The sequence below is a fragment of the Canis lupus genome, chromosome 11 (assembly GCF_011100685.1).
Source record: "Canis lupus familiaris isolate Mischka breed German Shepherd chromosome 11, alternate assembly UU_Cfam_GSD_1.0, whole genome shotgun sequence".
NCBI lineage: Eukaryota > Metazoa > Chordata > Mammalia > Carnivora > Canidae > Canis > Canis lupus.
In genome coordinates this window covers 53,607,591-53,620,594 of record NC_049232.1, presented here as the reverse complement: position 1 = coordinate 53,620,594, position 13,004 = coordinate 53,607,591, and the positions used below count along the sequence as shown (strand labels likewise).

General features: G+C 46.2%; 1 protein-coding gene across 7 annotated transcripts in view; it reads left to right on the top strand.

The window, feature by feature from the left end:
• The window catches only part of PAX5 (paired box 5), a 195,159-nt gene that overhangs the window by 103,352 nt on the left and 78,803 nt on the right, over positions 1–13,004 (top strand). For all 7 annotated transcript variants that reach the window (XM_038552835.1, XM_038552837.1, XM_038552840.1 and 4 more), the window contains one exon: positions 5,275–5,404. In XM_038552835.1, the coding sequence (XP_038408763.1) occupies positions 5,275–5,404 (130 nt within the window). The remainder of the gene's footprint in view (positions 1–5,274; positions 5,405–13,004) is intronic.

The window sequence follows — 13,004 nt, the reverse complement described above, 5'->3', positions numbered from 1 at the left end:
TGAGAAATGGGAGGACATTGTCGCTGTTACCAGAGGCACCGATTATGCCTTCTCTCTTCTTTCTCTCTCGTGACCTTCTTTACCATCTTTCTTATCCTGTCATCCTTTCTACCTCGTCCCGTCTCCACTTTCACAAAGGACTTGAGATGCCCTGCAAAACAAACAATTACGTGTATCTAAGTTAGTAAGTTAGAGCTAAAAAAAAGTTCAGAAATTATGTAGCGAGAGAGGGAAGGTCCTGACACCAGGTGCCAGCAATGCTGTGGTTGTGGTGGTTGAACACTGAATTTGACTGAGCTTCTTGGCAGCCAAAGCAAAAAGGGACATACCGTGGTTTCCAGAGTTCCTGTTGTTCAACCACAGGTGGGTTAACTGCTCATCAGGAGAAAAAATTTCAGGGGTGCTGAACTGTAGGAGGGATTGACAAAGACTTTGGCCATCCTAATGGGCAGTGTCTTCAGAGGTTAAAAAAAAGAATTTCTGGGCAGCCTGGGTGGCTCAGCGGTTTAGCGCTGCCTTCGGCCCAGGGTGTGATCATAGGGACCCGGGATCGAGACCCAGGTCAGGCTCCCCACGTGGAGCCTGCTTATCCCTCTGCCTGTGTTTCTACCTCTCTCTCTCTGTCTCTCATGAATAAATAAAATGTTTAAAAAAAATTCTTAGGGTGGCCCTTTTATTTCCTCTAACAAATGTTGAATGCCTGATATATTTTTAAAAGATTTTATTTTTTTTATTCATGAGAGATGCAAAGAGAAAGGCAGAGACATAGGCAGAGGGAGAAGCAGGTTCCCTGAGCCTGACACGGGACTCCATCCCAAGACCCTGGGATCACACCTTGAGCCAAGACACTCAACCACTGAACCACCCAGGTGCCCCGAATGCCTGATATTTTATCACATATGAGTGAAAGTGCTTCCCCAGAGGCTTTACCTAATGATGGCCAAGGGTGTTATTTCCTGGTCACCTAACTTGATGAGGGGAGTGATGGGGGTGGGGTGGGGGAAGGTTAGGATATCACTTGGGGTTCTTGTTCAAACACTTCTTAGTTAATTTTTGAGTGTTGTGGCTAATGTCATGCTATTGGACCATGTATTCATTTATTCAACAAACACTTAGGGGGGCTCTAGGGATGTTCCATGTTCCATGCTCTCAAGACATCCTCAAGGGAAATAGACAAATAGCCATTAAACATGATGGAAGTATGGTAATGGAGGTCTGTGGAAGTATGGAAGCAGAGACAAAGAGTCATGATTTCTTTGTAGAAATGGGGGGCCCAGGAATGGCTTCCCCAGGGAGGTGACATTGGAGCTGGGTCTTGTGGACAGTGCAGGAGTCCTCTGAGTGAGATGAGTCCTCCAGGCAGAGGTGGAACTGGCTGGAGTGGCTGAAGAGCAGCTGCTATAGCAAGGGAGCCCAGAAGATTGGAGAGGATCAATAGCAGCTCAAAGGGACAGTCAGTGATGAGGACTCAGGGGATAATTACACCCCAAAACTAAATGACAGCATCCCCTGGCTTACGCAGGAGCAGAGTAAGAGCTGTGGAATCCTACCAAAGGAGAGAGTCTAGGCTTGGGGCAAGCCCTGCAAGGTGGTGGTGTAGGAGGTACGGATAGCCAAGGGGAGCTGAGGGCTGGTTTCCAAGTCCCCTGTCCTCAGAGCCCCTGCTCTTGAGGGAAGTTCACTCTACCTTCTGGCAGCCAGGGGTGGTTGGGAGACTGGATTCTTGGACCTCCTACCACATGTGTAGCACAAGTTAAAGATTTTTTTCTTGGAAAGGTGATCCATACCCGACTGTCAAAGTGACTAGACAAACTTTGACAATGAATTTATTGACTAAACCAAAATCAAATACCAAAAAGACCTTTCCAACAGGACATCGAGGAAATTAAGAGGCAGAGTAACCCCATTGGCTACCATCTTGCAATTTTCTTAAATCCAGGTTGGCTCTGCTTTCTTGGTGGGGGACATAAAGGCTTTCCCTTGCAGACCCAGCTGCCCAGCCTAGAGCCTAGGAAGGGGGTAGGTCTGGCAGTGGGTAGGGAGGGGCGCAGGGATGCTGACCCTAGGTTGAGATTGCTGCCTGGCCCGCCTAAGGCCACTCATTCATTTGTTCATCTGTATGTTCACTGTGCAACTCTTCACAGGTGAATCCCAGCTCTACTGCCTTTCTGTCTTCGCTTCGTCTACTTTCACTTCCCCCAACTATTGGCATGTGCTCTGTTTCTAGACGCCTCCTGTCCTCTTACCTTTGAGCTTTCCTCCAGCACTTATCAGCCTTGGGGGCCGCGGATTCCTCAGACCCAGGTTAAATACCACCTGCCCAAGAACCCTGTCCTGACCACTTCCCACTCCAGGGTCAATCAACGGTTCTGCACTCCTGCTCCTCTTGGTTAAAGCTTCCAAGGCCTTGTGTCTTTTCCCTCAGGGGTTTGTGGATGAAGGTCAGAGAGCATGTCTGGTCTGCAAAAGAAAGGCTCAATAAACACTGAACATTCGTTATGCTCAGGCCTCCACAAGGGTACCCAGTAGCATGGAGAGGAGGGAGCCCTGTCCCCTACCCTAGAGTCCTGGGACCTCCAGGAGACACCATCTTGGAAGAGATCCTTACAGAATTGTTTTGACCTCCTGTCCTTGCTCACGGCAATGCACTGAAGGAGCTGTTCCAGCGAGTTCCTTCTTTAGCAAATTAGGAGGCTAATGCCATGACCAGGTCCCATTCTATGGAGGATGAAATCTAGATGGTGACCTTTTCCCAACAGCTCCTTGCTGTGTGGAATGCAGACTTTGCTGGTCTGGACCTGAAGCAAGAAAGATATTCTCATCTCCACCTAGGATGCATATATTCGCTTATATGTGAAACAAAGATTTATAAAACAGGTCTTGGCTCTTTCTGTGCATGAGAACCTTGGATATTTTCTGTTCTAGTTCATTCTGATTTCGTTGTTTAAAATATTGGCACTAGCAAATTGATTGCACATCTATTTTCAGGTCAGGACTCACAGTATGAAACTCATTAGAGTAATTGTCAAGACTTTGGAGTCAGGTGGATCCAGATTGGAACCCTGGCTGTGGCACCTAGAAGGTGTGTGACTTTAGGCAAGCTACTTCCCTTCTGTAATAGATCTCAGTTTCATCATCTGTAAAGTGAGGACAACGTAGAATGTATTTCATGGAGTTGCTGTGAGGATTAAATGGGAGATTCAGGTAAAGCTCCTGACACAGAGCAAGGGATCAATAAATATGAGCTTTTGAGATGGTTGTGAAGATTATGGTTCTTCTTGCTCTGGCATGACCACTTGGTGGGGCCAGCAGAGCAAAGGCAGGACTCTTGCTTCCTAAAGAATGGTAGTCAGGAAGGACTTCCTGGAGGAGGAGGCATTGGATGAGGGCAGCCCGATGACTGGAACCCACTCTCGTCTTCACAGTGACCAAGAACCCTGCATGAGCATCCCAGGACCACTTGTTTCCTTTTGAAGGGCAGGCTTGTCCCCAAGGATTTTTGGCTGGACCTAGAGCCAACCACATTAGATGCCTTTGCCTTTCCCATTTAGGTCTCCAATCCACCTGGAATTGATTTTTGTGTCTGGTGTAAAGTAAAGATCCAATTTCTTTTTTCCTTCTTGTTTCTGAATGGATAACTCGTTACCCCCGTACTGTTTATTAGAGTCCATCCTTCCCTGCTGATTTGTACATCACCTCTCTCGTATATCAAGTTTCCATATATGCACAGATCTGTTTCTGGACTCGCTTCTGTTTCATTGATCTATTTATCTGTCCCTGTGCCAATCCCACACTGTCTTAATTACTACAGCTTTACAGTGGTTCTGGATGTTGAGGAGGCGTGTCCCTCTCGTCCTTCTCCCTTAGAAGCCTGTACTCTTCTCCGCGTGTTTCAGAATCAGCCTCTGCTGGAGGTGATTGAGAGCCCCAGGAGCTCTGGACAAAGCTGTCCTCCGTGAGGCTCATGGCAGGGTGCCTGGGCCTGCAGTACCTCACGGACTCACTGCTGCCAACCACCCCAGTTTGAGCTGCCTGAGAAGTACTTCCTAATTCATATGCAGAGAGAATCACGAGGAAAATGCCTGGGTCTGAGTCCCCTCTGCCTGCGGCTTGCCGGGTGGCTCCCCTGCTTGCCTTCCCTGTGGCTCAGTCCTCAGCATCCTCCCCAGGTCACCTGCATCTTCTTTCAGGAGACTGCTTGCTTCCTTGTCCCTATCTACTGAGGACATAGCCCTGGACAGACAGACATGTGGCAATGCTGGCTATGCCAGCGTCCTGGAGGGAACTGCTCACGCCAGAATTTGGCCCGCACAACCAAATTCTTTGGCTTAGGTGTTTGCAAATACTTTCTTGTTTTTTTTGCAAATACTTTCTTTACCGGAAAATAGGCCCAGGGGTTGGGTGGAAGAAAGAGACCTGGCACTCATGCTTCTAATTTCATCTGTCCCTGAGCGTGAAGACCCAGGGTCTGGAGACCCTGCTGATGGTGGCTTGGATGCCAAGGACATGACTCATCACAAGCTTTAATTTCATGAGATGGCTTAAGGAAAGGAGCATGACTCTGGGCCACGCACACACGTCGATGTGGACTTGCTCAGTCAGATACGTGCATCCCGTCAGCATGTAGTTGTTTGTACGCTGCCAGAACTCAGAAACACTTGCCAAACTGTGGTTCGTTTGGTCTCATGTGTTGGAGGTTGGAGTGAGACTCCCTGGACTGGGACTCTACCCTGGTGGCCGTGACAAAGCCCTCTTCGCCTTGGGCCTCAGTTTACTCATCTGTGATTTGAGGGTTTGGCATGACGATGTCTGACATTCCTCTTGACCTGGTGGTGTCTGTTATTCTGTATCTGTGGTTTCAGAGCTTGGAAATCAGAAACTTCTCTCTCTCTCCTCTTGGCAACGAGACTCTTATTTCCATTCTGGTTTTGGTTACTGATATCTAGGGAGATGGAAGAGGCTGTCGGTGGCCGCTGGGGCTGGGCACGTGGAGCCCACAGGCCACGAGAAGCTAGGGTGGAATCCTTGTGAAGCTGCGCTGAACCCTGCCCACCTCCTCACCTGGGGAGAACTGTCGAGCTTGGATTCCTGTCCTGTTCCACTGAACTGAATCTGCCTTCCCAACACCGGGGGGCTTGTGAGCCCCTGTGGGCCTCAGCACAGGCAGGGGCTAGCCCCGCTCAGTGGCTGAACCCCAGAATGTGGTGGTGGCATTTGGCTGAGGTGCTTTGGAGTCTTGATACTGAGATGTTTCTGTTTTGTTTCCTCTTTCAGACCACCGAGTATTCAGCGATGGCTTCGCTGGCTGGAGGGCTGGATGACATGAAGGCCAACCTGACCAGTCCCACCCCCGCCGACATTGGGAGCAGCGTGCCTGGGCCGCAGTCCTATCCCATTGTGACAGGTGAGGGCACCTAGGGTGGAGGACAGAGAGAGAGAGAGAGAGATTGATGGAGAGAGACTGAGATTGCCTGCATGGTGGGAAGAGTGGCTTGGTGCTTTTGGACTTAACTGGCCATTTTTTTGTTTTAATAAGGTTATGAGGTCCTGGAATTGGTCAGGCTGGGAGTTGTGGCTCTGATGAGACATGGCTTGCTCTGAGAAAGCCAGAGGAGAGCAAATGCCCCACGGACTATGGGCTGGGACAGATGGCAGGGGAGGCCCAGGACAGAGGGGCCTCGGTGACTTCGGGATCTCCTGTGGGCTAGGGCCCCGGTGTTCAGTTCCTCTCATGGGAAGAGCAGCCCTGGCTGGCGAGACTTGAGAAAGAGCAGATTTCTGGCAGACTGTCTCTGGCATTTCAGATTTCCAGGCAGAGGCTGAGTCAAGAAGGGCAAGAGGTTTAGGCTGGAAGGTGCCTGGTGTATGCAAAGTAGCTGTCTTTCTGGAAGGCCCAGGGCCAGCCTCTTTAGCTATCAGCAGAAAGATTAAGAGTTTGGGCCCTGCCCACAGCCTGCTGCATGGGGTGGTGGCCCTTCTTGCGAGTCATGGCCGGGGCCTCAAGCTGCTGCTTGCCAGCGAGGGCGCTACCACCCAGGCCCAGGCCGCTGGTCATGCTGCTCGGGGCATCTTGGGCCAGGCTTAGCTGGCTGGTCAGCTGGCTGCGTCCACACTGCTCCAGCCTCTCTAACCCACGGAGTGGGAGCACGCGAGGGGAAGGGCTGGGGCTGCGCACTGAGCTGCCCGGAGAGCGTGGCAGGCACCACCTGGGTCCACAACCGGCTTCCCGGACCGGGCAGAGGGGAAGGTCTGTAAAGGCCCCAGCTCAGAGCCCTGGGCTTCTTTGGGATGGGGAAAGAAAACTATTTGCTAGGCTCAACTAAAACCATTCACAGCTTTCCCACACATAGACTGTAGTTGTTTTTGTCTCCAAAGCTTTCGGCTTTTGTATTTTTTAATTTTAATTTCACTGTTATCCTTGATTAATTGTCTTTTTTATTGAGTTGTTGGAGAAGCAGGAGCTAGTCGTGCCTCATCTATTATTGCAAAATGTAACAATAAACTTCCTCAAAATAAAAAATGAATGAATGAATGAATGAATGAATGAATAAATAAATAAATAAATAAATAAATAAATAAATAAATAGTTTGGGCCCTGGAGACACGCTGCTGGATTTGAACTTGCCCTTGACTAGGTCTGTAATCTTGGGTAAATTATATAAGAATTCTGGGCTGGGTTTTTTTAATTATTATTATTTATTATTTTTATAGATTTTATTTATTTATTTATTTATTTATTTATTCATTTATTCATTTATTCATTTATTTATTTGACACACAGAGAGGCAGAGACATAGGCAGAGGGCGAAGCAGGCTCCATGCAGGGAGCCTGATGTGGGACTTGATCCCAGGACCCCAGGACCATGCCCTGAGCTGAAGGCAGATGCTCAACTGCTGAGTCACCCAGGCATCCTTGGGCTGTGTTTTTCAAAAAGATCCCTAAAATGAGAATGATAATAGCACCTGACCCAGAGTGTTGTTGTGAGGATTAATTTGCTCATACAGGTGAGGTCCTTAGACTCTCGTTTATAGCAAGCACCCAATATAAGTTGCTGCTCTTATTCCTCTCAGGAGCCTTCTCATGGTGGCCGGCCACCATTGTTGGGCTTGGTGCTGCCGAGAGAGCTGGACTAGAAGGGCCGGGTTAGGCAGATACCTCCTCCTGCTCCAAGAGCAGTGGGATAGGATGGGGGGACAGATTCTGGAAGTTTGTCCAAGCTGGCAGACAGGGAGCAGTCTCAAGTACTGTAGAGACAGATGAGGAGAGGCTTGGGGGTGGTGCTTGGGCCAGAGTCCAGGGGTTCAGTGGGGGATGGTAGCAAAATGTCCCTGTAGGCTGCTAGGCAGGACATGGTAGGAAGTTACAGAGACAAGGGTCTTTAGAAGTACAGGAGGGCTATGGGTTGTGTCAGGGAAGCTGGGGACTGGGCTTGGGTTAGAACCTTGGGGGAGGGGGCTGGGTGTCACACAGGCACCAGGACGACGAGAACCCAGCTCTAAGACCTGTGCTTATGGTTTGGCATTGGGCCTCATGGGCTCAGACAGAAGCAGTGAAGGCCCTGTTTGCAGATCGTGCCAAGAGCCTGAAGGCAGCTGAGCCTGTGCAGGGGGAAGGTGTCAGCACTGGGAAGGGATAGAGAGTGAGGAGCCTCAGTTAGAGTGAGGCACAGATATCCCATGAGGTCCTCTCCCTCAGAAGGCTGCAGTTGGCCCAGGCAACATGTCTGGGCATGGATTGGGTTTTCAGTAAACCTTTGACCAAACACTTGTTTGTATTTCAGAGTGAAGTCAGACTTATGCTTGATCTTTAAAAAAAAAAAAAGTTTTTTAGATATAATTCTAGCCTCTGACCCATTATTACTCTTTGTGTTGCTTTTAACTTTCATCTTTCCTAAAAACACATTAAATTATCTGCTGTAGGATATTAAAAGCACTCAGGTAGTAGAAGAAAGATTTTCTGCCTTGTTCTGGGAAAAATAGAGAAAAAAGGCTCTTTCACATGCCCTTCCACACAGGTGTGTTTTCCGGGTGTTCATTGCTGAAGGAGTATTTTTGTGGAGGACCGCCTCGGGCTGTGAGAGCAAGATATGAGGTGGCAGATAAAAGCTGTTGGGAAAAATCAGTATTATATTACATAAAAAGCTCTTACCATATCTAGGACCACTCATGATCATGTGCAATTCTGAGCTATTTTATTTTATTAAAACATTTTTAAATTCAGGGGCACCTGGTTGGCTCAATCAGTGCAACATCTGACTCTTGGTTTCAGCTCAGGTCATGATCTCAGGGTGGTGAAATCTAGCCCCATGTCAGGCTCCATGCCCATGCCTAGCAGAGAGCTGCTGGAGATTTTCCCTCTCCCTCTGCCCCTCCTTGCACTGCACCCCTGCACCCCCTCCCCACTGCTCTTATGCTCTTGCTCTCTCTAAAAATAAATAAATAAATAAATCTTGTTTAAAATTTTTAAAATTCGATCTATTCTTTAAAAGTTCACCTTATGTCTTGATTTTGCATAACCATATGCTTGATTTTGAAATATTAGAAGTATTCTAATTATAAATACAACCATTAGCTTTCTTGCGAGTAAACAAACAATAGCTAGCTAGAAAAATAATAGAAGAGTCCTTTAACAATAGCACCAAAAAAAACAAATGTTGAGGAATAAACCTCACTTTAAACTCCACTAAGGACATAAAAGAATAAATGGAGAGATATAACTTGTTCTTTGGCAGGAAAACTCAGTATCATAAAGATGTCAGTTTCCCCTAAGTAATCTACTCATTCAAAGCGATCCCAATGAAACTAGCAGCAGAATTTTTTTTTTTTTTGGAACATGTCAAGATGATACTAAATACTGGAAAAATAAGCACTAGAGGATAGGTAAAAATTCTGAAATAAAGATATGAACAGAAGTTGTAGCCTATTTAAAGACATTATGATAAAGCAGCAATTAAAATTACTTTGAGGTTTTTTTTTTAACCTATCTTTCTTTCCCTTTCTTTCTTTCTTTCTTTCTTTCTTTCTTTCTTTCTTTCTTCTTTCTTTCTTTCAACTCTATGCCCAATGTGGATCTCAAACTCACACTCCAGAGATCAAGAGTCATTTACTCTCCTGACTGAGCCAACCAGGTGCCCGTAAAACTATTTGTAACTGAAACCAAAGTAAACAAACAAATATAACAGCATAGGGAGTCCTTAAATAGACCCAAATATATGTGATGTTTATAAATGTAGTATTTCAAATCAGTAAAGATAAATCATTCAGTTAATGGTGTTGGGACAGCTGGGCTTGTTGGAGACATACCTCACTTTGTATATCAAAATAAATTCCAAGTTGATTTAAACTTTCAATGTAAAAAAAAAAAAAACAATAAACTGGAAAAAAATGAGGGATACCTTTTAAATCTTAGAGTGGTGAAGTCCTTTTAAAATCTGTTCCAAATATAAAAGACAAAAAATAAAATAAATGGCAGTTAGAAATGTAAGTCTTTTGTCTGTATGTAAAAACATCCAAAAGACAAAGAATAAAGTTGGGGAAAAATAGAGAACACAGATGACAAAAAGCTAATTTCCTTAATATATAAAGAGCTTCTAGAAATGAATAAGGAAAAGATCAGTAGAAAAAAACAGGTCAAGAATATGGATAGGTGATTCATTGGAAAAAAATGCAGATGTCCAACAGCACATGAAAGATACACACCTGACTCATGATTCTAAAACTGCAAATTAAAATAATCATGAGACACTTTAAAAAACCCATTAGCTTATCAAAGATTGAAATGTTTCTTGAGGGCCAGTGTTGGAGAAGATATGAGAAGCAAATTATTTTCATGCACTGTTACAAATCAGTGTAATCTATTTTGGAGGGAAATTTAGCAATATCTATCAAAAATTTAAATGCACACACCTACCTTTTAACCCAGAACTTTTATTTTATTATTTTATCCCAGAACTTTTATATGAAGGTCACATATTCACATAGATACACAGTGATATCTCTATCTGTATAATAATTACAGAATTATTTATAATGGCAAACAAATGGAAATAATTCAGTTTCCATCAATAGGAGCTGGCTAAATTATGGCTCCTTTATAGCACAAAAAACCATACAACCAATTATACCAATTAAAAAGAATTAAGTAGAACCTTCTGTGCCGAAATGAATAAATATATATTTTAAGTAAATAAACAATTTGTAAAATACTACATGAAGTATGATCCCATTGGTGTGAAAAAATATAAAGGGCATACACACAGAGGCACGGATGCACACAGGCAGGTCGGAGGCTTGTATCATGAAGATTCAGTAGAAGATTCCCCAGTCCTTCCCCTGCCTTATGAGGCACTGTGATGTTGGGGTTCTCTGCCCAGTTCTACCCAGCATGCCCTTGGGATAGCAGATAATAGCAAGGCCCCTTTACCCTCCTGAAATTAAGTTCATAAAAACTATTTTAACATCTGATTTCAAATAAAATCAAAATAATGCCTTCATTATGAGATATAGGAAGAATGAGAGTGAAATTGTTTATAATTAAATACTATATACCTACCTAAGTAAATACTCTGCATGTTTATTTTATTTATGTATTTATTTATTTATTTTTATTTTATTTTTATTTTTCTCTGCATGTTTAAACTGCAAGACATAATGAAGTAGTTCGGGGCTTGCCCCGTGCATGGAATCACTGTAAATGCCACAGCCCTGAACAGGCTTAGGGACTCATACTCAGACTGTGAGTGTGATTTTATGAATAGGTAAAGAACTCCTGGCAAAGTTCCAAGTAAAATAAGGTACGAGCTTTGCTCGGTTTACACAGTAGTTGCATTCCTAGAAAATTCAGTGTATATTAAGACCACGGAAATTGCAAGTTCACATTTATATGTAAATGAAGCTCAGGGCTAGATTCAAATAATTATAAACAGATTTTTCACCTGTCCCGTTTGGCAGGACATGACAGGAGTGCAAGCTGAAAGGAAACTTCACCGTGGGGACTCTTCCACTGCAAGGCAGTGATGCCTCACAGTCGTAGAAAAGCACCCCCCAGAATTGTCAGAACACCCTCTAGGGGGGCTGACCCCACTGAGAACTGTTGGAACACCTTGAAGGAATGCCCCCAAGAGCTGTTAGGAGGGGCCTCCATGTTACCCCGGGGCAGTAATTGAATTCTGCTTGAGTTTGTGGATGTGTTGACACAGTTCTGAACTCCAGGGAGACCTAGAGTCTTCCAGCCCCACACCTTACCTTCTCCCCTCCTCCACAAAGCCCAGAGTGTAGTCGGTGCTCAGCTAGATTGTGAGCCAGCCCAGGGCACTAGCTAGAGTCAGGAGAGGGGTTCCCAGGGGGTGGGGGTGAGGGGGAGGTGGCCTCTGTCCTGCTCCGTCTTAGCCCTTACATTCGTGCTGTGCGGGGAAGATCTCATTAGAGAATGAGTCGATTTCTCTCCATCGTTTATATGCCACATTAAATATTAAGTTAAACTCGTGCTCTACCAGCCAGGGCCACGGTTCAGAAACTGCTCACCATTTGCAAACCAGTGACATGGCCAGCTCATTTCTGCATCATCAGCAGTTTGGGACCATCCTGATTGGGACTAATTATCTGCAGGTGTGTCCTTGGGCCATAGGCCTGCCGATGGGGCAGCCGCTGAGCCTACCTGCCAGCGAGGACAGCAGGTGGGGTGCCAGGCTCCCTGCTTCTGCTCACCTCCCTACTGGTGAAAGGCCCGGCAGTCTTGCCCTCAGCTGGCCCACCTGACCTTTGCCTGGAAGAACAAAGGAACAAGGCCAGCCTGTGTCCTTGCCAGCCCTCTTCCCCTGAGGACCATCTTTTTGCATCAGCAGCTAGCACGGAGGGAGGAGACCCAGGGAAGATTCTTCTCCTCAAATAAGTTTGGCGTGGTGGATGACCCTGGGGTATGAGGCCCCCCGGGCACTATCCCCTCTGAGCAAGAGAGACCACTAGTGGGGCAGTAGATGAGTACCACCAACTCTGATTTGCTGCACCCCTGGGTTCAATGTTGGAGCCTCAATACCCAGACTTGGCAGCCCAAGGAAGTCTACCCTCCTCTGCCTCTTTCATCTGAGAAATAGCTAAGGGCCAGAGGAAAGAGCACTAGATTAGGAGTCAGAGGGATGAGTGTAAACCTGAACTTTCCCACTTAATTGTCCTGCCTTTCAGCACATAGATTGTCTTCTGAGCCTCAGTTTTCCTGTCTCTGAAATGGGGATGGCAGCTCCTGCCCTTCATGTCTCCTTTGGCTGTTGCAAGGATATAATGAGACAGTGGAGGGTGAGAGTTTGAGTGCCTCCACAGGGGCATCTGAGGGTGTGTGGGTTGAGGGAGAAGATAATCTGGATAATCTGGAGGGTCCAGGATCCAATGTTGGCCTTCTTCCCGCCTCCCTCTGGACAAACATCCACAGGTGGGCAGGGAGGGAGGGTCATGCAGTCCATCTGCTCAGCTGACAGCTGGGGAGACCCAGGTCCAAAGACGGGAGGTGACCTGCTCAAGGTCACATCCAGTGAGTTAGAGCTGGAACTAGGGCTTGCTCAGGGCCCTGACCTTTGTGGCCTGTTCCCATTACATGGTGGGATGGACCAAAAAAAAAAAAAAAAAAAAAAAAATCCCAGTTTAAATTGCCAGAGGGCATTTCTTCTAGCATGCAATTGAGAATGTCAGCAGGAAAGCCAGACTACTTAGCTTGAAGCCCAGCATCACCATATTCTAGCTGGTTGACCTTGGGCAGGTTACTAACCTCCATGTCCAAGTTCCCATCTAGAAAATGAAGCCCAAACAGAACTCACTCATAGGCTTCCTGTGGGGATCACATGCATGGTCCATGCAGAGTCTTAGCACAGTGCTTGGTACGTGCAGACACTCAACAAATGATAGTTATTAACATATTTCTGGGCTCTTATACCAAAATGGTCTGGCCAGTGCCAACCCACTCTGAATGGCTGGCCTTTTGCTCATCTTCCCATTGGGAGCACTTTCTTAGATCT